The 24,676-nt window shown below is 52.1% G+C and overlaps 1 protein-coding gene across 1 annotated transcript; it reads left to right on the top strand.

Moving 5' to 3' along the window:
- Window positions 1-1,669: 1,669 nt before the first annotated feature.
- On the top strand, window positions 1,670-16,681 carry LOC148592959 (olfactory receptor 14A16-like). The gene is made up of 2 exons (XM_088533008.1): window positions 1,670-1,718; window positions 15,858-16,681. The coding sequence occupies exons 1-2, from the start codon at window positions 1,670-1,672 to the stop codon at window positions 16,679-16,681; spliced, it is 873 nt and encodes a 290-aa protein (XP_088389134.1).
- Window positions 16,682-24,676: the final 7,995 nt, after the last annotated feature.

Here is a 24,676-nt window from a genome sequence, read left to right as displayed (position 1 = left end):
CACCATGCTCACTTAGGCCCTGGATTCATTTAGCAGCCTAAAAGGTCTTGCTGGACTCCCTGGTCCAATGGTAGCTGGCCGCAAGTCTCTGCTCCTTATCCACATTCGCCAGAGAAGATCATGCTCACAGCAGCACAAATTCCTGGTGCTAAGTGCTCCATCTCCCTCCTCTTGATTAAGGAGCTGCCTTTCTCCAGGGCTGCAGAGCTCCGCAGGTGTCAGCCCCTCCACGGGGCACCCTCAGCAAACCCTCTCGTCCCCGCTGCTGCTGCTGGCCCCTCACTGCTCTGGCAGCAGCGACCTCAGCGCCAGCACCCGCCGTGAGCCTCCTGCTGGCCCAGCAGCTCCTCGGGCAGGGGGACCTCGCTCGCGCACAGCCCAGCGTGGGCTGCTGCCACCGCGGGCTGCAGGGACACCAGGTTCCTCGGCAGAGCCGCCCCGGCCAGGAAGGGGCTGCTGACGTCACAACCAGCCGCGCGGTCTGGCCTATCAGGGGCTGCGGCAGCAGTGACGTCACCAGCCGACGCCCACGCGTCAGCACAGAGCCAGTCCTGCAGAGAGCAGGGGCCTCCCGGCAGCGTCCCCGCAATGGCCTCCGTGTCCCTGCCCGCTGCTGAGACACCCCTGGCCTCACAGGCAGCGCCTGCTGCTGCCCCGGCAGCTCCGCGCACACAAGGGACCTCCCCGCGTGTCTGCACCAGACCCCGCTGCCGGCCGCGCTGCTGCTGGGACAGGAGCGGCCTCAGAGCCCGTCCCCAGCCATGGGCCAGCGCTGGCCTCGCAGCTGCTCTGCCAGCAGGGACCTCCCAAGGAACTGCCCAGCCAGGCGCCTCTTGCTGGCCTGCCCGGGACTCAGCAAAGAGCAGAGCTCACGGTCACCCTCACAGACATGGATGGACCTGCTAATGCCTGGTGCTGTCCAGTCAGGAGCACAGACAATGTGACCCCCCTCCCAAGCAGTAGCAGTGCCATGTGCCTACTGCTGGCCTCCCAGGTGCTTACAAACACTGACTTGACCATCATCTGACTAGATGATCTCCAAACATCCCTTGCAACCAGAGAAAGGTGCTTTCTCTCCCTCAAGCCCCCTTGAAGCTTGCTTATGAGCCAGCAATGTCCCCTTGCTGCCAAGAAGGCCAGTGGTCTTCTGGGGTGTAGTAGGAAGACTGTTTCCAGGAGGACAAGGGAGGTCATCCTGCCTCTCTACTAAGTCCTGGGGAGGCCACCCCTTGAGTCCTGTGTCCAGTGCTGGGCTCCCCAGTACAAGAGGGACATGCAGCTACTGGAGAGAGCCCAGCATAGGTCTACAAAGTTGATCAGGGAGCTGGAGCATCAGAGGAAGGTGCCTTCTCTCACTCAAGCCTCCTTGAAGCCCTGCCTACCCACCTGCAGACTGCTGGCAGAGCAGCCCCTGAGGCCAAAGGTTGCTGCTAGGCACAATATGCCCTGAAGATCACAAGGGTGCAAAGCAGCTCTGCAAAGAAGGACCTGGGGGTCCATGATCTCCTGGTGTGCAGTAGGAAGACTGTTGCCAGGAGGACAAGGGAGGTCATCCTGCCTCTCTACTAGGTCCTGGAGAGGCCACCCCTTGAGTCCTGTGTCCAGTGCTGGGCTCTGCAGTACAAGAGGGACATGAAGCTACTGGAGAGAGCCCAGCATAGGTCCCTCTATGTCTAAAGTTGATCAGGGAGCTGAAGCATCTCTCCTACAGGAAGACGGTGAGAGAACTGAGCCTATTTTAGCCTGGAGAAGAGAAGGCTGAGAGGGGATCTTATCAGCGTGTGCAAATACCTGAAGGGAGGATGCCAAGAGCAGAAGAGGATGGCCCAGACTCTTTTTAGTGGTGACTAGTGATGGAACAAGAGGCAACAGACACAAATTGAAGCACAGGAAGTTCTGCCTGAATTTGAGGAAAAGCATGATGACTGTGAAGGTGACAGAGCACTGGCATGGATTGCCCAGAAAGGTTATGGAGACTCCTTCTGTGGAGATATTCCAGACCTGCCTGGACAGGATCCTGTGCATCATGCTGTAGGTGACACTGCTTGATCAAGGGGTTTGAACTACATCATCCCCAAAGCTCCTTCCAACCTCAACCATTCTGTGATTCTATAAATGGTCTCCACTGGAATAGATCAGCTTTTTGAGCTGTAAGGATCTGCCTGTCCCTCAGCTTCATTGTGAGTGCTGCTCTAGTAGGATAGAAGGCATCCAGGGTCATTAGAGATGACCAAGGGAATTCCTGACCTGGCCTCCCACTGAAGCTCTATCTCCAGTGATTCCATTAGGACCTTTAGGCCAGGAGCTTGCAAGCAGACTATGTGCATGCTTAGCCTGCTAAGGGGGAATCCCACCTGCCATGTATTTGTGGAGTTCATGAGTTAGCTGAATCCTTCTCCAAACCTGGTATTTCTGAACAGACATGTGGAGCCCCAATAAGCTATCTGAATAAGTCATCTGAATCATATATGCACCATGTATCAACAACCTCCCTTCTTATCCCTGTCTGGGTGTCTTGCCTAGTTAAGAGATGTGAATCAGGACTTCCCGTGGGACATTTCTAACTTTGGTAGATAATCATTATCTGATGAAATAAATTGCAACATTGGAATCTGTATCCCTGTACTCTTTAGAGAAGGAAAACAGGTTACTCTACTTGAGGGAACATATCCCAGAAGGAGGAATCCCAAGGGACAGAGTAATTCATGAATTCAGCTGGGCTGCAGCTCGTGGCAGCCTGGCAGCACTGCCCAGAGACAGCCGAGTGCAGGAGCAGCTCCTGTGCCAAGAGCAGCAGGGCTGCGGGCACTGCCTGCTGCTGCGGACAGGGGAGGAGAGAGGACAGAGAGGTGAAAGGCAGCGTGGAGTGGGAGGACAGAGCAGAGCTCATGGTGGGAGCAATCTGTGACACGGTAAGTCACCGGCTGCAGGGTAATGCTGCTGAGGTTTCTGGAGGGGTCTGCAGCACCCCTCCAGCTGATGACTTTCTTTTTTGAGGATTGTTCTCCCTGCTTCTACTTTGTATACGAGGAGATGCTTCAGAACAGAAATTCCCTGTCCCAGCATCACAAGGTCAGGGCATCATGGCTGCTTCTTCTGGAGCTGGTGCAGGACAGTGAAGGCAATGTGGGCACATGGGTTCTTCAGAGCACTGTTCTTCAGAGCAGTGTCCATGCGCCCCAGGGTGCTGTGTGCCCGGGGCAGTGATTCTGTGAGGATCAGCACTCAGCCTGCCAGGGCGCTGCAGGGAGAAGCTCTGGGTGGGAGGAGAGATCCCCCCTGGGCAGGTTCATTCTCCTGCTGAGAGGCTGCTGTGTGGGGTCAGGGCTGCTCACAGCTCAGCCTCACCCACACAACATAACTGGAAGGGGCTTTTCAAGAGGACACTCTTGGGAAGCTTCTATGAAAGGGAAGGGAATATCCAGAGGCTAGGATTTTGTTTTGTATCCTTGACAAGGCAGCGAATGAATGGAACATTTTAGGTTTAGATGCCTGAAGGAGAGTTGTGCAGTGCTGCTCTGAGGGATCAATAGGTCTGTGAGGACCCCAGAATATTCCTTCAACTGCCTTTTCACCTGTGGGCAGCAGCAATATCCCCTTTGCAGCTCTCCTCATTCTCATTGTGCTTAGTCTCACTCTGCTCTCAAGGGGAAGGGCTCCAGGGCATTTCTGACCTCCTCTGCAGTCAGATTTCCAGAACAGCAGAGCTGCCTCTCTCCTGCCATGTGCCCATTTCCCATTGCAAGGCACAGGGGCTGATAACCACTGTCCTGGGAGTCCACACTGTCTGGGAGATGCAACCTGATGATGGTGCTGCTCTGTCTCTCTGTCCTCCCTTGGCAGGAGAGTCACAGTGTTTCTCCTCCTTTCCCTGCCTCTCCTTTCTGCTCTTGTCCTGGCAGTCAGCTGGGGCTTCAGCTACAAATTCAGATACTCACCGTGAGGTCCTGCCATGGAGGTGTCTGAAGAGGGGCAATGTGCCCAGGGTGCTGGGCAGAGTCATTGGAGGGGCTGCAAAGGGGTTGACTCTTCCTTTAGGAAACTCTGTGACTGTCAGGACACGTGAGTGTCTCTGTTGTCCTGCTGGGGTTGTGAGGTGCCCTGCATAAGAGGATTCAGCGCACAGAGTCTTTGCCATGTCAGTAGCAGTGTCCTGTTCTCTCCATCACATATCCACCTTGAACTTAGAGGGAGAGCAGGGTTAAATGAGTGTGAAGAAGAAATTACTGAGAGTTCGGACGGGGTTGAGAAGGATTTCTATGAAAAATGGAAAGTTTATTTCAGAGAAAATTTTTCTAAGCTATTATTGCCTTTTCTTCCCTACACAGTTTTCCTGAACCCCATAGAACAGATGTCCAACAGCAGCTCCCTCAATGAGTTCCTCCTCCTGCCATTCTCAGACAGGCGGGAGCTGCAGCTCTTGCACTTCTCGCTCTTCCTGGCCATCTACCTGGCTGCCCTCCTGGCCAACGGCCTCATCATCACAGCCATAGCCTGCGACAACCGCCTCCACACCCCCATGTACTTCTTCCTCCTCAACCTCTCCCTCCTTGACCTGGGCTCCATCTCCACGACTGTTCCCAAAGCCATGGCCAATTCCCTGTGGAACACCAGGGACATTTCCTTTTTGGAATGTGCTGCCCAGATATTTTTCTTTGTCTTCTTGTTGGGAGGAGAGTTTTATCTCCTCACAGTCATGGCCTATGACCGCTACGTTGCCATCTGCAGACCCCTGCACTATGGGGCCCTCCTGGACAGCAGAGCTTGTGTCAAAATGACAGCAGCTGCCTGGGCCAGTGGTTTCCTCAATTCTCTCCTGCACACTGGAAACACATTTTCCCTACCCCTCTGCCAAGGCAATGTGGTGGAGCAGTTCTTCTGTGAGATCCCCCAGATCCTCAAGCTCTCCTGCTCATACTCCTACCTCAGGGAAGTTGGGTTCATTGGGTTTACTTTCTCTTTGGGCTCTGGGTGTTTCACTTTCGTTGTGGTGTCCTATGTGCAGATCTTCAGAGCTGTGCTGAGGATCCCCTCTGAGCAGGGCCAGCACAAAGCCTTTTCCATGTGCCTCCCACACCTGGCCGTAGTCTCCCTGTTTGTCATTACTATATTGTTTGCCTACCTGAAGCCCCCCTCCATCTCCTCCCCACTTCTAGATATGGTTGTGTCCATTCTGTACTCCGTGGTGCCTCCAACCCTGAATCCCCTCATCTACAGCATGAGGAACAAGGAGCTCAAGGAGGCACTGAAGAAACTCATCCAGTGGGTACAAGGTCAATGATAACAACTGTTTCAGTCACTCACTAGGATATCTGGCATCAAGGCTGTATTTTATCCATTTCTTTCATTTTTACTTCTCTCTTTTACATCCATCTTAAAATAATAAATAATAAAGATACCTGTTTTGTTTCACAACTGCACAGGAATCTCTCATTTAGCACTTAAACACAGACCATCATAAAGCAGGAAGCCAGGCTTCCCCCTTCACTAGCAGAGAGGGGGGATTCTCTGAGCCGCTTCTTTGAGCTCCCTTGGATGTGCCCAGTGCAAGGAGAAGAGTTTCCCTCTGCAGCGTCTTTTCCAGCACTGACACCAAGGGACCTCTGGGGTACAGAGTCACGGCGGGACAAGGGCAGGTGGGCTGAGACCAGGGGTCCAGTATTGTTTAGGAGATCTCAGATCTCGTGGCTATGGTTAGAGTGTGATCTCAAATCTCTCTAATATGACAGAAATGGCAACCAAGTGTCACCACAGGTTTCCATGGTTCCATGCAAAGGCTCCAGCACGCAGAACTAAACATGAGGGAATTGAAGGAATGTCTAGAGGGAGCCTTCCCGTGGCAGTTCGGGTGGGAGGCAATTGCCTGGTGACACCAGGTGACATCTGAAGAGACAGGGTTGTCCCAGGCACGGGCTAGTGTCTATTGCTCTGATAGAGCAAATGTGATACTCACATCTTTCTAGAATGCCTGGTCAGGGCCCAGTGGGCATCTTCCTTGGCCATCTGAAATAGCACTAGATGCTCACTAGTGTTAGAGCCACACTCACTAGGAAGCTGAGACACATGGAGATGTTGACAATGTAAACTGTGACTGTAATTCATTTCGGACACTAGATTCAGGGACACTGAAGTAGGCCTGCAAGGCCATGATACATGCCTGGGATTTCTAGCACATCTGCATGGGCAGGAGCTATGAGGAAACTCTGCCTTTCTTTAGCAGTTGCTAGGAAAAGACCCCAGGTTCTCTCAGGTTTTCCTACTTGTGCCCAGACATTTGTACAGAGTCTACTGGGGGCCTGGAGCCAGCTGTGGAGTAGTATTGGGTCCAATCCTATTCAACTTCTCTATCAGTAACCTGGAAGAAGGAACAGAGTGCACTCCTAGCAAATTTTGTGATGATACAAATGCGGGAGGCTTGGCTGATACACCAGAGGGCTGTGCAGCCATGTTCCTGAGTTAGGGAAAGAGGACTGGATTCAGCTGCCACTTGTGGGTGCCCAGGACCCCGGAGAGGGTGAGTGCTCAGGAGGGATCTGCTGAGGACAGTCCCACTCATTACAGAGCTGGGACAGATGCCCATCCTCCTGGAAGGGACTATGGAGCCACCATGGAGCACAGGAGACCTCCAGGGGCAGAACATGCCTGGAGTGGGGGTGAGTGCTGTGCTGGGAGAGGGGCTGCCCAGAGGGGCTGTGGAAATGATTAATGTATTCAAGACATAGAAAATATGGGGGCGATCACAGAGATTTCCTCTACAGCCCAATGGAGAGAGCAGTGGACACTAAAAGGCAAGGGCAGATAAATATTTCTTCACAGCAGATTCAGCAAGTTCCTGAAGATTTCCACTCTTTCATCACTGGAAAACATTCAAAACAGCCCTTCATCTTTGCAGGCAGAGCTCAAGTGTCCGAGCACCAGCACTCAGAGGGACTTGGAGCATGTCCCAGTGTCTCTGAGTGACCTGCGTGGGCCTGAGAGCTCTCGCAGGGACCTGCGGGAGAGCAGAGCCCCTCAGAGCTGCAGAGGGAGGCTGGGGACAGGGGACCACGGCACCTGGAATGGCACCAGCTGTGCAGGACTCTGGGACTGCAGCCCACCCACTTCTGAAAATCACTTCCCTTTTCAAGAACAAATGATCATGCCCAAGTCTACTGGACTAAAACAGAATAATGAATAAAGGTGGAAAGTATAACAAAGCATTTATTTGCTTTAATTCTTTTTCTTAATTTATTTCTACCTTTGTTTGTGAAGACATTTTCTAACCATTTCTGTTACCATCAGGCCTATACCACTAAGCAGGAGGTTTCCTTGTCCCACTCAGAGCCCAGCGCTCAGAAAAGACCCCTGCCCACAGCTCTCCCTGCCACCCCTCACTCTCTGCACAGAGCACATTGCACTCGGAGGTGTCATCCTCCCTCAACTGGTGCAGAAAGTTGGGGACCAGCTTCAAGGAAATGCTCTGTTTTGGTGGGGCCAACATTGCACAAACTAAATATACCCCAGTTAAAGTTATGCCCAGAGCCAGGAAGAAAGGAACCCTCTCCAGAAGAGCTCTCAACTCTTCCCTCATCCCGGCTCCCCTTCGACATCATCCTTGTGCTCCCCGTGTTGGTGCCATCCCCGCTGCCTGCCTTTCCCTTCAGCCCCACTGCCCACCTCGCTCCCGCTCTCCTGCAAGCCTGAGAGCCCGTCTGTGGGCTGGGAGCAGGCGTTCGCTTGATGCTCCTTGTCCATGTTCAGGATTCTCTTACAGGGACCTGACAGTGGCACCAAGGGGAGCCGTTCCCTCCTGATGGAGCTGCTCTCCTCAGAGTGGGGAGCCTGGGGTCTTTGTTCCCAACAAGGGCATGGTCACCATGGAGCCCGTCCCCTCACAATGGCATTATGGACCTGATGCCACTGCCATCACAAAGCCCTGGTGGTTTCCATGGGGACATTATTCCGATGCCCTGGTGGAGACCACCGAGACCCTATCATGATACCTTTGTGGGGACTATGGAGACCCCATCATGATGCCTTGGTGGAGACCATGGAGAAAGACACCATCACAATGTCTTGGTGAAGACCATGGGGACCTCATCATTATTGCTTTTTTGGCGATCTGTAGCAGAGATCTTCACAAGGCCATAGCTGTTGCTCTGCCCCATAATCTTCATACCAACAATCCTGACTGGCTCTCTTTCCATCCCTAAGCCTAGCTCCCTGCATCCCACTGCTCTCTCACCTGCATCTTTCCCCATCATTTCAGGACATGACCTTCTCTCTCTTGCTGGAGTCTTCTTCTCCTCTGAATCACTCCCAATTTAAGGCTCTCCTCACCAGCTTGGCCAGCTGGTTGACGACCATCATGTGGGCAGGTGGAAGGAGTCTCCTTTGAAAGGAAATGTGACACCTGGCAGCTTTGCTGCCTTGCTGTGGGCTCAGCTCCAGGTCCTGCTCCAAATCCTGCTAAAAAAGAAAAAGTAAAGTAAAAAAAAAATTGCTCATTGTCCTCTCCATTTTCAGCTTGTAATAAGCTGGGATGATTGTACAATAAAGCAATATGAATTATGATATCTGAAATGCAGAATTAAACCATGAATCCTTAGGACATGTTTCCCCTTGTTGCATGAGTGCGTGCCCAGATGTGCAGGGATGCTGCTGCTGGAGGCATGTTCTGTGCATCACTGTGCCAAAGCAAAGGCCACCCCAAGGACACTGGCTGAAGACTCCAAAGCCCATGGAGAGATCAGCAGGTTATGAGGAAGCTCCAGAAGTGCCTTTGCCCACTCTGCCTGTTGACAGCACCAGTAGCAGCTTTGCTGGCCCCATCAAGCCAATAAGCAGGGGAAAGGGGATACTCAAGAGGTTCCAGGCAACCAAAGACCATGTGAGTGCTATAGGCACCATGGGTGTATGTGTGCAGGTTCTGTAGGTGGGCACAGGGGCCACTTGTGACTGTCACAGCTGCCTATCCTGAGGGACAGGGCAGGATGGCAGATTTCTTGAAGCAATCTCTAGAAAAGTGAAGGTGCTACTGAAGATCTCCCTGTTCATGTAATTTAGCAGGGTGAGCAGGAATTCAGGGGAGGGGAGCTAGAAGGGTTTGAGAGTTCAGAGACCAGACCCCAGAGCTTGGAGTGATGTGCCTCCTATTTTTGCAGCATTCTGCATGTAGGTGGGACAGTTCTGCATGTAGGTGGGACAATTTTCCCTACAGCCAGGGCTGGAATGTCTTTGTTTGGGTACAGGACAGGAACGCAGGATGCTCTGGGGCACTTGCCCAGCAAGCACTGCAATGGGGCATGCTTTTCCTGCAGGTGCCCTACTGTATCTGCTAGAGACATGTGGTTGTGCTGGATACCCCAGGCATCTGAAAAGGCCCTGCTAGATTTTTCTATGCCATCAAATCAAGTATCTGCATTGAATTACCAGAGACGCTGCTTAATAAATGGGGCTCCTGTTGTATTTAGCATCTGGGCTCATTTCACATGGTCAATGCAATTCTCCTGAGGCCCCCACCCTGATGCTCTGGGATGATGCAGGTCTCCGAGGAGCTGCATCAGAGAAAGTGGGCCCTGGCACATGCCCTGGACCTCCTCAGTCTTTCCAACTGTCCTCAGGTGTTTGTGTGGGAGCAACTGATTCCCATTCTCCATCTCCAGTGACTGCAATTGCAGCTTAGACGAGGAGCTCTCTTGCAGACCTCTATGTTGTGCTCACTTCAGTTGTGGCAAGGGGAATCACTTGACCTGCCTGTGGAGTTTGCAGGATTTTTCTGAATCTCACTTCATGCCAGGGACTTCTAGACCAGCATGAGATGGGCAGAGTGACTCATCCCCTGAACCTACTGTGAGGGTGACAGAGCACTGGAACAGGCTGCCCAGAGAGGTTGTGGAGTCTCCTTCTCTGGAGATCTTCAAAGCCTGCCTGGATGCCACCCTGTGCCACGTGCTCTAGGTGTCCCTGCTGGAGCAAGGGGGTTGAACTTGATGATCGCTAGAGATCCCTTCCAACCTTAACCATTCTGTGATTCTGTGAAGAGATGAGAATCAGAGGTTCCACAGAGCACATTTCCATTTCTCATAGGTAGTCATGCTCATCTGAATCAAAGCTGTCTTTCCAAAAGTTCAACTTAATCAGGCTTGCAGAGATATGTGAGGGATTGGTGAAAGAGTGTATAAGAAGAGGCAGATTCCCCCTGCCGCCATGTCTGACCCTATCCGTGCAGATGTCTCTGTCAAATCCAGTTGCCTGGACTTCCCTTTCTAGTGAATGGAGGGAAATAAGTGCTCTTAACAGACTTTTAATTTCAGATGTATTTCTTAATGACAAGCTAAGGGCCTGCAGGAACCGCCTCCAAAATTTTCAGCCCTACAGGGGAACACAATGAGCCCAGGGCATCTCCAGCAGTGCCAGCCTCTCTACGTGATCAAACGGAATCAATCCCCTAATGCAAATTATAGTCATAACTGAGAACATTCCCAAAGAATAACAAAGATTGCCTTTTCCAAAACATCCGTCAGTCTTTAATGTTATGAAATACATTCTCATTCTTCTAATTTGGCAGCCCCATGTTCATGCACTACTTTCACCATGGTCAGGAAGTAAGGCAAGAAGCAGAGCCCTAGGCAAAGTTCTTAGGAGGTTCTTTGGTAAGGGCACCTTTGCTCTTTTCTGGCCTATCACCTCTATCTTAAGTAGCACAGTGCATGAAACCCTGCTGAGGAAGTGAAGAGGAGCAAGCCTGCTTCGGTGCCTCCAGGAGGAAGACTGTCTTCTGCCACAGACTGTCCTCCATCCCACTTCTACCCAAAGAGCAGCCCGCAGCAATTATCATGGAGCTGAGGCTCACCCTCATCTCACTCTGTGCTCAGACCTTGTGCTCTTTCATCCCACAGGACTTTGATCCTGTCTTGCCAAACGCCAAACCTCCAAACCAAGCCCCAATCCCAGGCAATCCCACAAGTCTGCCCAGGGCCCACAATTACCAGGGAAGGACAGAGAATAACCTCTCCAGTTGCCTCTGTTAGGCATTTCTCAGGCTTCACCTTGTTGGTGATGGCTGACTGAAACCAAGCAGGGCTGCACTTGCTAGAATCCCAGTCCCATTCAGCCATTAGCCCACATTTTCCTTCTTCATTCTTTTACTCTCACTGAAGCAGGAGCAGGGAGATTTGGCTTTCCCCAAACCATCCTTACTTTACCGGACAATATTTCTGACTTCCTCCTTTGCAGCCTCTCTCTTCTTCCCCTTTCCACATGCTGCCTTACTGACTTGAAGGCCACATGCCAGTTCCCTCTTTAGGCTAGCTGGGCTCCAGAGATGTTTCCTAATTTTACCAACTGTTTGTATGGAGCATTCTTCTGCTTGACAGATGCTTACTTAATGGCTGCCTTTCCCGAGGTCCTCCACCCTTCAGAGCTGCTTGGAGCTGCTCTCCTCAGAGTGGGGAGCCTGGGGCCTTGGCCCCCAACAAGGACATGGTCACAATGGGGATGACCAGCTCACAATGGCCTTATGGGCATGCTACCACTGCCATCACAAAGCCCTGGTGGTTTCCATGGGGACCCTATCATCATGCCCTGCTGGACACCATGGCAGACCCCATCATGAAGCCTTTTTGGGGACTATGGAGATCCCATCATGATTCCTTGGTGGAGACCATGGAGAAAGATGCCATCACAGTGTCTTGTTGAAAACCATGGGGATCCCATCATGATGCCTTTCTAGAGATCCATAGTAGAGATCTACACAAGGCCACGGCTCTTGCTCTGCCCACTAATCCTCATCCCTACAATCCTGACTGAATCTCTCTCCATCCCTAAGCAGAGCTCCCTGCATCCCACTGCTCTCTCCAGGGGTTCCTTTCTCTACATCTCCTGCACATTTCCCTGCCATCCCAGGCCATCAATTCCTCACTCTTGCTGGAGTCTTCTCCCCTGAGTCACTCCCAGTTTAAGGCTCTCCTCACCGTCTTGGCCACCTGATTGATGACCATCAGGCCGGCAGATGGAAAAACTCTCCATCCAAATGAAATGTGACAACCTGCTGCTTTGCTGCCCTGCCATGGGCTCAGCTCCAGGTCCTCCTCCAAATCCTACTGAAAAATAAAAGAAAAATAAGAGAAAAACAAGCGGGGGGGTGGGAAGACCCTTGCTATTTTTCCTCTCCAATTTCATCTTGTAATAAGTTGATATGAGGATACATGAAAGCAATATGTATTATAGTATATGAAATGCAGAATTAAACCATGAATCCTTAGGACATGTTTCTCCTTCTTGCATGAGTGCATGCCCAGATGTGCAGGGATGCTGCTGCTGGAGGCATGTTCTGTGCATCACTGTGCCAGAGTAAAGGCCACCCCAAGGGAACTGACTGAAGTCTCCAAAGCCCATGGAGAGACCAGCAGGTTGTGAGGAAGCTCCAAAAGTGCCTTTGCCCGCTCTGCCTTTTGACAGCACCAGCAGCACCTCAGGCCAATAAGCAGGGAAAAGGGATAGCCACGGAGTGCCAGGCACCCAAAGGCCGTGCCTGTGCCGTAGGGACCATGGGTGTGTGTGTGCAGGTGCTGTAGGTGGGCACATGGGCCACTTGTGACTGTCACACCTGCCAAGCCTGAGGGATGGGGCAGGATGGCAGATTTCTTGAAACAATCTCTAGGAAAGTGAAGGTGCTGCTAAAGAAGTCCCTAGGCCTGGTAGCCAGTGCTCCATCCACTCTGAGGCCCTCATTAGCCCAGTCCTTGTTCATATCATCTGGCAGGGGGAGCAGAAATTCAGGAGAGGAGAGCTAGGAGGGTTTGAGAGGGCAGAGACTGGAGCAGAGACGTGGCAGGGTGAGGATGCCTCCCATTTATGCAGCACCCTGGATGTAGACAGGATGGGCTTTCCCTACAGCCAGTGCTGGAATGTCTTTGGGTACAGGATGGAAACGTAGGATGCCCTGGGACACTTGCCCAGCAGTCACTCCAAGAGGACATGATTTTCCTGCAGGTGCCCTGCTGCATTTGCCAGAGACACGTGATTGTGCTGGACACCCCAGGCATGTGACAAGGCCCTGCCAGCACTTTTCTATGCCATCAAATCAAGGATCTGCACTGAATTACCAGAGCTGTTGGTTTATGCTATAATCCTTCTATGCCTCATTTTCATTGTTCCTGGGGTTGCCATTTTTGTTGGCATCTGGGGTCATTTCAGATGGGCAATGCAATTCCACATTGGCCCCCACCCTGAGCCTCTAGGATGATGCAGTTCTCCTAGGAGCCGCATCAGAGCAAGTGGGCACTGGCACAGGCCTTGGACCTCCTCAATCCTTTTGGACTGTCACCAGGGAGTGTTTGTGTGTGATCAGCTGACTCTCATCCTCCATCTCCAGCTACTGCAATTGCAGCCTAGACAAGGAGCTCTCTTGCAGACCTCTGTGTTGTGCTCACTTCAGTTGTGGCAAGGGGAATCACTTGACCTGCCTGTGAAGTTCACAGGAGTTTTCTGAATCCTACTTCATGCCAAGCTCTTCTAGACCAGCAGGAGGTACTGAGACTGACACATCTGAGTCAATCCCTGAACCTTGTGCCAAGGAACTCCCTTCTTGTCCTAACTAGGTGTCCTGCCTAGGTCAGAGATGAGAACTGGGGGTTCCACAGGAGCACATTTCTATTTCTTATAGGTAGTCATGCTCTGATGAAAGAACTTGCAATGTTGGAAATAGTTGCTCTCCACTCAATGGGAAAAGACGACAGGTAATTACTTCACTCTATTGCAGTGAACATTTCCCAGGAGGAGGGAGCACAAGGGACAGAAAAATTGATGAGTTCAGCTGGGCCTCTGCTCCTGAGCGGGGCCAGGCTCCTGGGACGGAGGCAGCTCGTGGCAGCCTGGCAGCACTGCCCAGAGACAGCCAAGTGCAGGAGCAGCTCCTGTGCCAAGAGCAGCAGGGCTGCGGGCACTGCCTGCTGCTGCGGACAGCAGAGGAGAGAAGGCAGCGAGAGGGGAACGGCAGTATGGAGCGGGAGGACAGAGGAGACCACAGCTCTTGACATGGTGAGTTTGTGCTTACAGGACAATGCTACGGAGCTTCTTGAAGGGGACATAAGAACTCATCACACTCCATGGGTGGCAGCATTTTTCTCTTCTTTCTCCCAGCTTTTGCAGTTCAGAGGAAGAGGAGCTGCTTCAGAGTAGGGATTATCTAACATACCACCTATGAGCAGGGCATCCTGCTGCCTTCCGCAATAGAAATGGCAGTGATGTGGAGCTGGGGTGTGCAGACAGGGTGAGAGGTCTGCACTTCAGAGCAGGGTCCCTGCACCCAAAGGTGCTGTGTGCCTGCAGCAGTGACTGTGTTGCCTGTGAAGGTCAGCACTCAGCCTACCCAGGGAGCTTCTCACAGCACTGAGGGGAGAAGTTCTGGGTGGGAGGATTATCCTCCACCAGGTCAGGCTCCTTCTGCTGCTGGCAGGGTGCTGTAGGGGTCAGGTCTGCTCACAGGTCTAGCTGTGAGCACATTTCAATGAACACTTTGCAAAAGGAAAGACAAGGCAGGCATTGAGATGGTGCTTAGAATTTCCTTCCACTTGGTAAGAGGAAAATGGTAACAAAACTGTCAGACTTGGACAAGAGACTGAGACTCATTAAGAGATTCAAAGAGCAGCCAAAGACTCTGCCAGGGACATCTGAATGTCCCCTCACCCACCCCTTAGTTCATAGACAGAACCAGCTTCTCCTGGGCTGCTTCATCAGGGTCTATCTAAGCTGCTCCTTAGCACATGCAAACATGGGGGTGCCCCTGGACAGTCCCCTTCTCCTTGGAGGTTTCTGCAGGGAGAACTGGGCTCACTTGTGAGTGTCGTTGTCCTTCATGTGAGTGAGGTGCAAGTACATGACAGCGAGAGGCAAGGCTCGGTGATGAAACAGGTCCCATTACAAAGACCCTTTTCTCCTGTTGGGATGCACACGGGTTCCTGCTGAGAGTGCTTGAAATGCCAAAGATTTCTGTTCTATCAAAGAATGCTCGCACATTGAGGAAGCACCTTTGTGTGCACTGTGTGCCCCATCATATATATTATATATATGCACATTTCTATATCAACAGACTCCTGCAGTGACCCTTTTGCAGAGAACACTGGATTTCTGCTTATTGAAGAGCCCTGCCATGGAAGGGGAGGCCGTCAACTCCTGCAGATTTTGTGCAGCAAAGCTACTCCTTCTCTCTGAAGTTTCTGGAATACAGGCACGGACAGTGCAGTGGCATGAGAACAAGGTCTGTCTCTAGACATCTCAACATCTAAAAAGAGGTAAGGTCTTTCCTTGCTTCCATTTGACAGTTCTCCTCCCTGGCTGGAGTCAGATCTGGTGTGAGAGATTCAGACACAAATATCTCTGTTGAGAAGGGCAAGATTGATGGGGACAAATTCTTCACAAAGCTCTCCTCCTTAAGATACAGCTGGTGTGAGGGCTGTATTCAGCTCTCATGCTGGTGAATGGAGAGTATTCCCAGTAGGGAATTCCCAAGTAGTTTGACACATCCAATTACACCTGCAGCACAGCAGAAACAACTCCTTTGGAGCCATGGGAAGCCGGTCCCTGCCATTTCAATATGTGGATCACATGAAATGGGGCTGAACTAAGGGGGAGAGGAAATATGGGGGATTTTTGAGAAACTGAAATGGTTTGGCTCAGACAAGTCTGCTCTAAATTTTTGCTTTCTTTCCTTCCTTGGACAGGACTCCCAAAGGAGCTAATGTCCAACAGCAGCTCATTCAATGAGTTCCTCCTCCTGCCTTTTGCAGACACGCGGGAGCTGCAGCTCTTGCACTTCTCGCTCTTCCTGGCCATCTACCTGGCTGCCCTCCTTGGCAATGGCCTCATCATCACAGCTGTAGCCTGCGACCACCGCCTCCACACCCCCATGTACTTCTTCCTCCTCAACCTCTCCCTCCTTGACCTTGGCTGCATCTCCACCACTGTCCCCAAATCCATGGCCAATTCCCTGAGGGACAACAGGATCATTTCCTACTCAGGATGTGCCACCCAGGTGTTCCTGGTAGGATTCTTGTTTTCAGCAGAGTTTTCCCTCCTCACAGTCATGGCCTATGACCGCTACGTTGCCATCTGCAGACCCCTGCACTACGGGACCATCATGGACAGCCGAATTTGTGTCAAAATAGCAGCAGCTGCCTGGGCCAGTGGCTTTCTCCATGCTCTTCTGCAGACTGGGAGCACATTCTCACTACCACTGTGCCAAGGCAATGAGGTGGAGCAGTTCTTCTGTGAGATGCCCCAGATCCTCAAGCTTTCTTGCTCACACTCCTACCTCAGGAAAGTTGGGCTTCTTGTGCTTAGTATTTGCTTATTCTTTGCATGTTTCATTTTTATTATGGCGTCCTACGTGCAGATTTTCACAGCTGTGCTGAGGATCCCCTCTGAGGAGGGTCGGCACAAAGCCTTTTCCATGTGCATCCCACACATGGTCGTGGTCTCCCTGTTTCTCAGCAGTGGCATGTTTGCCTACCTGAAGCCCCCCTCCATTTCCTTGCCGGCTCTGGATCTGGTGGTGGCTGTTCTGTATGCAGTGGTGCCTCCAACGGTCAACCCCCTCATCTACAGCATGAGGAACAAGGATCTGAAGAACGCCCTAATGAAACTGGCTCAGTCGGTGCTAGAAATGAGCTCCCTGTCCTTTCTAACAAGTGGTTCCTAATGCATCTCAGATAGTTCTGTGATTTGAGCATTCTCTCCGTGTTTATAATAATTTTTTTACTTAAGTTTTTGAATGCATCCTGCTTTGCCAGAGGCATGAACTCACTCTGTGTAATTACAATACCGGCTATAAATATGTCTGTCCTTGTGTTTCTGTGTCAGTCCTGGCTTCGCACAAATAAAAGTGGATTTCCTCACTGCACTACTTGAAGGTTTGCCTCTCCTTCCAAAGTGAGATTCTAATATGTGCTCAGGGACTTTTACCCTCCAAGTATCTGTTTCTTTCTCAGGGCTCTCCAGGGCCTCCAGCAATGATCTCATAGATGATGTGTTAGGGAAGGAGGGTTGGATTCAGTTCTAAGCTGTGGGTGCTCAGAGCTGCTGCAGGTGGTGAATGGTCAAGCACTATCTTCCATGTGACAGGGCTGAAGACGGATATGGAGCCTCCAGGAGATCACAGGGCATCTCCAAGGGCACCATGTTCCTAGCAGTGAATGGCAATTCAGAAACTCAAGGGGAGCCACCCAAATGGAAGGGGCAAAGAAAATGAATGTCTATACTAGGGAGAGCTCTGCAGTGCTGCAAGAGGCAGTGGGGACCCAGGAGGCCCAGGGAAGGGAGCCTGGAGAGTCACTGAGGTCCCCTTCAGTGTCAGTGTTTGGCTGCCTGGGCAGCTCCTTCCTGCCGGCCTCGGTGCCAGTAGCCAAAGGACCAGCCAGCCCTGCCCAGCCTCCCTCCCAGCTCAGAGGCCAAGGACGGCTCTGCACCAACCCCAACGTGGTACAAGGCTGGGGCCAGCAGGGTTTGTGGGGGGACAGGGCAGTGCGGGCTGTCATGGGGACCATGTCAGAGGGACATTTCCCCAGGGCTGAGCACCCTGTCCTGGGTGCTGTCTGCACAGTGGAGCCAGGGAGCTGTGTGCGGGTGCAGGGATGGGCACACATGGAAGCCCCCATGTTCCCCTGGGAGAAGGGAACCTGCCAAGAGCTCTCCCAGCCCTGCCCCACCAGCACCAGTGATGACCAGCCCTGCTGCTGCACCCACACTTTCTTGGTGCTGAACTCAACCACGTCCCCAAGCTGCTCCCTACAGCTGGCTGCAGGGACACCCATGGGGCCTGGCCATTCCTGCTCCTCACAAGCTGCTTGTCCAAGGCAATGTTGGAAGAACAGGCCTGGCACCATCCTCTTGGCCCTGCACTGCCTGTGACTGTCACAACTGACAGCCCCCTCCAGAGAACGATTCCTGGGACAGGCACTTGGGAACAAACAGCTGGCAGTGTTGATGGGAGTCCATCTGGGACATGCCCTCTGGGTGGACAAGGAGGCCTCAGGCTCCCTCAGCCTTTTGGGGAGGAGTTGTCCGCTGGGAGGAGTGCGGGGAGGAAGGACGTGAGTCCTCCTGTGGTTTGCGAGGTGAAGGTGCTGGCATGTGGTGGAGACCAGGGCACTACAAGCTTGAACTCAGGCCCTAGCCGCGTGTTCCCCTTCACACTAAGGGGCATCACGAAATTTGCTGGGAGTGCACTCTGTTCCTTCTTCCAGGTTACTGACGGAGAAGTTGAACAGGATTGGACCCAATACTACTCTCTGGGGGACACAGCTGGCTCCAGGCCCCCAGTAGACTCTGTGCAAATGTCTGGGCACAAGTAGGAAAACCTGAGAGAACCTGGGGTCTTTTCCTAGCAACTACTAAAGAAAGGCAGTTTCCTCATAGCTCCTGCCCATGCAGATGTGCTAGAAATCCCAGGCATGTATCATGGCCTTGCAGGCCTACTTCAGTGTCCCTGTATCAAGTGTCCGAAATGAATTACAGTCACAGTTTACATTGTCAACATCTCCACGTGTTTCAGCTTCCTAGTGACTGTGGCTCTAACACTAGTGAGCATCTAGTGCTATTTCAGATGGCCAAGGAAGATGCCCACCAGGTGCTGACCAGGCATTCTAGAAAGATGTGAGTATCACATTTGCTCTATCAGAGCAATAGACACTAGCCTGTGCCTGGGACAACCCTGTCTCTTCAGATGTCACCTGGTGTCACCAGGCAATTGCCTCCCACCCGAACTGCCATAGGAATGCGGCCTCTAGACTTTCTGTCAATTCACTATGTTCAGTTTTGTGTGTTGGAGCTTTGCATGGAACCATGGAAACCCGTGCTGAGAATTGGTTGTCATTTCTGTCATATTAGAGAGATTTGAGATCACACTCTAACCATAGTCACGAGAGCTGAGATCTCCTAAACAACACTGGACCCCTGGTCTCAGCCCACCTGTCCTTGTCCCGCCGTGTGTTCATGTGTCCCTAGATCCAGACCATGACTTCAGGTATAAGCTATCATGGGCGGCTCTTGAAGCTCCTTTCCCTGTGCCTGCAAGGTCCCCAATGTGGTCATAGCCCACCATACAGGGGACAGTCCCAAGCAGATACTACTTGTCCATGCATCACTATCAGGAGCACCAAGCACTCACAAGTGAGAACTGAATCCAGGCCTTATTCCCTAACATATGCCCCCAGGAGCTCATTGCCTTGGGCCCATGAAGAGCCCCAGAAAAGGAAACAAGCATCTTTCAGGCTGAAAGTCTTGGAGCAAATTCTTGGCACCAGCATTGGAAGAAGAGCCCAGTCCACAAGATGCACTGAAAACATACCCTTTAATTAGGGGAATGACAGCTCTATCACAATGACAGACACATTTAAAGAAGACCTCTGGGTCAGAAAGACATGGTTAACACCTGTGGAGAAGTGGGATGAATTCAGAAACTTGTGCACAAAGCTCATTATTAAAGCAAGAATGCTGAAATCACAGGAGTTGTCTCAGAGAAATTAGATAGTGCTTGAGTAGAAGGATGGGATTTCAGCTTATTGCTGCTGAAATATTACCAATTGAATCATTTTTTTCAGTGCATCCCTGAGTTCCTTGTTTCTCATGCTGTAGATGAGAGGGTTCAGTGATGGAGGCAGAACTGAGTACAGAACGGCCAGAACCAGATCCAGAGATGGGGAGGAGATGGAGGGAGGCTTCAGGTAGGCAAACAGGCCAGTGCTGAGAAACAGGGAGACCACGGCCAGGTGCGGGAGGCACATGGAAAAGGCTTTGTGCTGGCCCTGCTCAGAGGGGATCCTCAGCACAGCTCTGAAGATCTGCACATAGGACACCACAATGAAAATGAAACAACCAAAGACTAAGCAGACACTAACCACAATAAGCCCAATTTCCCTGAGGTAGGAATTTGAGCAGGAGAGCTTGAGGATCTGGGGAATGTCACAGAAGAACTGCTCCACCACATTGCCTTGGCAGAGGGGTAGGGAAAATGTGTTCCCAGTGTGCAGGAGAGCATAGAGAAAATCAGATGCCCAGGCAGCTGTGGCCATTTTGAAACAAGCTCTGCTGTCCAGGAGGGTTCCGTAGTACAAGGTTCTGCAGATGGCAACATAGCGGTCATAGGCCATGACTGTGAGGAGAGAATACTCTGCTGAAATGAAAAAGGTAAAAGTTAAGACCTGTGCAGCACATCCCCAGTAGGAAATGGCCCTGGTGTCCCAGAAGGAATTGGCCATGAATTTGGGGACAGTGGTGGAGATGGAGCCAAGGTCGAGGAGGGAGAGGTTGAGGAGGAAGAAGTACATGGGGTTGTGGAGGTGGTGGTCGCAGGCTACAGCTGTGATGATGAGGCCGTTGGCCAGGAGGGCAGCCAGGTAGATGACCAGGAAGAGCGAGAAGTGCAAGAGCTGCAGCTCCCGTGTGTCTGCAAATGGCAGGAGGAGGAACTCGTTGAGGGAGCTGCTGTTGGACATTTGTTCCTTTGCAGCACAGGGGCAATATCTGAGGAAGAAAAGACATGGATGAGTTGGAGAAAACTTCTCTGAGCAAAACTTTCTCATATCTGTGCCCAAACACACACTCTTTGCCTCCCCCCCAATTTTAGCAGGACCATCCTTGAGCTCTATGACTTCAGCTCTTGGCCTTGATGCTGGGGGAGCAGAGCTGGCCTCTCCATCTGCCTTGGTCCCAATTGCCCTGTGCTCTCACCTTGAAGCTGTAGGACGCTTGCACTCATGTTACCCCTCAATTAAATGGCACCATGAAGAGCAGAGGATTCCTTTACATCATGTCCACCAGCACTCTTTTGGAGGGGGTGTCAGGCAGGTTTCCGCCCTCCCCTTGGAGCCAGCAACACCTTGGGCTCCTGCCAGCTGCCCACATCCACCTCCCTGCAGCGATTCTGTGACCTCAGATTCCAGGAGGCTTCTCCCTGGGGCACCCAGACAGCACCTGCTGTAATGGTGGAGCTGAGCTCTTCCGGAGGGCAGCTTGCAGCCCAGAAAGGCACCCAGGGAGATGGCAGGACGTCCTGAGGATGGGGTGTCCTGATGAGAGAGGTGGCCCATTCCAAGCTCCTCCAACCGCACTGCCCTGAGCCCCACAGCTTAGAGGGCACTTGGGCACCTCACAGTCCAGGACCCATCTGCATGGCAGGACCCACAGGGCCAGTGTCTGACCTGCATCAGAAACCCCCTGTCCAGAGAGTCCAAGGGAAGGAGAAGGGCAGCGTGGGTAGGTGGGATCATGGAGTAACACCATGATAGCTGTGCCGAGGGAGGCAGGGCCTGGCAGGGACAGAGGGGCACTCAGATGTGTCTCCCCTCCTGGACATCTGGCTGCTCTGGGACAACTCCTGCCCTGGCCCCCATGGCCTGGAGTGCAGAGGGCTGTGCTGGTGGGAAGGGGCGCTGCAGGAGGGACTTTCCTCTCACCCTCTCACCATGATTCCATAACCTGGAGCCGTTCCTACAGGAGCTGCTTCTCTGTCCCCAGGTCTCTGCCCTGTCCATGTTCCAGACCCCGTCGCACCCGCTGGGTGCTCAGCTGTGCCCTGTAGACACCTGCCAGGGCAGGACCCTGCCCAGGGCACCTCCGTGTTTGCAGGTGCAAAAGAGCAGGTGAGACAAACCTTGCTGAGGCCGGGGAGGGGATGCTGGCTGTGTCTGCAGGCAGAGGGGTGGGCGAAGGCAGCCGTGATCCCTCTGAATGTGTGGCTGGGAGTCCCTGCTCTAAAGCACAACCAGCTCCAAACAGGGGAAGCTGGGAGAGCCACCCTGACAAATCCAATCAGCTGCTGAAGGCGCCAGGTTCAGAAGTTCCCTCCAGGAACTGCAGCAGTGTAGCCCTGCAGCCAGAAACTTACCGTGTCAAGGGCTGGGGAGGTTTCTGCCTGCAGTGAGCTCAGCCGCCCTCCCATTCCCAACTGCCTTTCACTTAGGAGCGACTCATCCCAGCCTGGTGCCTGCGGGCAGTGCCCTGAGTCTTGGTGCTCCTTTATGAGGAGCTGCTCCTGGGCAGAGCTGTCTCTCTGCAGCGCCTACCCGGTTGCCATGGGCTCCCGCAGTCCCAGGAGCCAGGCCCAGCTCAGGAGCAGGGACCCAGCTGCAGATGGGACATTTTCTGTCCCCTGTGCAGCCTCCAGGCATTTCTGGGGCTCCAGGGCTGACAGTTCCTGCAAGGCAGCAAGGTCATCCCTAGCAAAGGTCCACTGATGTAAAGAGAGAGAGTCCATGGAACAAATCCAGCATGCAGCTGGCCTCATCAGAGGATGGTTGTCTAGGAGAGTGGACATGTCCTGCTGTTGAAGCCTCTGCTTCCATCCCATAAGAACTCAGAACACTTGCACAGGGGCAAGAAGGGAGTTAACATCCTCATGCTTCAGGAGGTGATTCAGAGCAGTTCAGCAGTACAGCTAATGCCCATTGAGAAGCTCCAGGAGCGCAGGAGGATTCAGTTTGCTCTTGTGCACTCCACAAACTCAGAGGAGGATTCCCTTGGTCCAGCTGCTGAGGTGCACAAAACGGCTGCCTGTATGGGAGCTGGTTTTCTGAGCTCCCACTGCAGTCACTGGGAGAAGTGAATCAGCTGTGCACACACACTCGCCCCTTTGGACTTTTTCCAAGGGGGAGGCAGTCCACGTTGGACAGAGCTGGTCCAAGACAGGTGCAAATGTCCACTCGTCCTGACAGAGCAATGAGGAGATCCATGTCCATTGCAAAGAGCTTGCATGATTCTGTGCAGACACTTGATTTCATGCAAGGAAAACAGGTCTACTTGGCCGTGTCAGATGCCTGAGGTATCCAGCAAAACCGCCACATTCGTAGCATATTTAAGAGGGAACCAACAGGAAAATTGGGCCCTTCAAATTAGTTGGCAACCACCTAGGACACCCGGGTTTCATACATGCTCCCCCAAAGTTGAGTGCCACCACTGCCTTCAGGAAAAGTCCCCCTTGGAGACAGATAGCAGCTCCCCTCCTCTGGTTAGCCATGCTACTACTAATGCAGGCCCACAGGCATCTGGCATTATTCACATGACCATGCACCACTGCCTCATATGGCATGCCTCGTAGCACCAAGGCCCTTCCCCTCAGCCCTGTCCTCAGTTCCTCAAGTTTCTATCTGTCCTGACAGACAAGGTTATATTCTTCCCCACACTGTGGTACTGCCAGGAGCTTTACTTGGTAGTGGGAAGCAGTATGAATAGCCAAAACAACCCGAAAAATCCCCAGTTTAGAGAATTTCAGACTGGACATAAGGATAAAGAAATGACACTGGAATGCTAGTGCTGTGATGCAACAGGACACCCAGGAGGAGTCAAGGATCATCCCATGGCTTTGGGAAGGAACAACCGGTGGGGATGCAGAGACATCAGTGAAGGGAAGGAGATCCCGTGTGAGAGCAAAGTGGGGAAGCAGGGTGGGTGTCTACAGGCTGCATGGACACGGCTGCAGGCATGAGACAGCACAGGACAGGCTCTGCTGGAGACAGACAAAGGCACTGTCAAGGCTCACAGACACCAGAGCAGGTCAGCATCTTCTTGGCTATGGCTGTTGTCTCTGCCACCAAGGCCTGTCAGGAGACACTGGGCCTCAGTGTCCCTCTTGCTGACACCCCGAAAGGTGTCATATCATTGTCCTGCACTGAGCACTGTACACCCCCACCCACACACTGTCCCCAAGAGGACTTGGAAAACATGTGGGGGAAAGGATCTCCTTTCCCAGAAGCTCAGTGGCCGAGCTTGGACATTTTGCCTGATAAAACACCTCAAGGGTTAATGTGGCATCAGAGCCACCTGCACGTTTCCTCTGCCTACCTGTTATCAGTGATGACAATTTTCTGCTCTAATCAACCCCTGGAGACACTTTACTGCTAACAAGTATCAGTGGGACCCATTAAAACTCAACAAAATGTTGGGGGTTGATCTTGACTTTGAATTCTCCTCTCTGTAACTGAGGTTCATGGATTCAGCATGAAATACACCATGGAGCTCATTAAAATGCAAAAAGCTCTCACAAATCATGTCTCTCCCTGCAATTTTTGTCTAGGCTTGCATGACTAATTGGAGAGGTTTAGGGACTGTAGCTGGAAGGTGGAGACATAAATAATATACAAGTATTTCTGATTTTACAGGTTTTTATTGTTACTATTAACATCCAGCTTTCAGAGTAATCGACAGCAATATTATGGAATTGGAATCAATCCAGAATGACTCCCAATGAAGTCTGGATATCTAGAAGAACCAGTGTCCCAGAGCTCAAGCACTGTATGGACACTCTTCCTTCCCTCCCCAACCTGCCATTTCTCACATCAGCCACCTGGGACTTCCATCACTCTTGTTAGAAGCTTCTCTGTTCTACTGAAATCAGCAACTGAAAGTTAGAGCTCATCTGCTGCAACTGCCAACTGCTTTTCTTAGAGAGTTCCTTAGAGAACTAGCTGCAAATAAACACAGGATTTTTCTTAATTGCAAAGAAACTGAAATAAAGCTTGAAATAATTTCATAAATAATAATTGTGCTCTTTGAGTGTATGCTAAGTCCAACCTGTCAATAGCGAGGTTCCCTTGCCACAAGGGCCAGCCTTCCTGAAAGAGAGCAACCTTTAAACTCCTTGAAGTGCAAACCAGCAGATGGGTCAGAGTGAACAGAAAGTAACAGAGGGAGTCACAAAACT

This window comes from Tinamus guttatus, unplaced genomic scaffold (genome assembly GCF_059628265.1).
Source record: "Tinamus guttatus ecotype Peru unplaced genomic scaffold, ASM5962826v1 Tinamus_guttatus_pri_ptg000474l, whole genome shotgun sequence".
NCBI lineage: Eukaryota > Metazoa > Chordata > Aves > Tinamiformes > Tinamidae > Tinamus > Tinamus guttatus.
The sequence above is the reverse complement of the archived record's forward strand: the minus strand, read 5'-3'. Positions and strand labels throughout refer to the sequence as shown.

Excerpts from the sequence above, each read along its gene's own strand:
- LOC148592959 (XM_088533008.1), top strand. The coding sequence starts at position 1,670 with ATGTCTAAAGTTGATCAGGGAGCTGAAGCATCTCTCCTACAGGAAGAC. Across the intron at positions 1,719-15,857 it reads ATCTCTCCTACAGGAAGACG|CTGTAGCCTGCGACCACCGC; the intron begins GTGAGAGAACTG and ends TCATCATCACAG.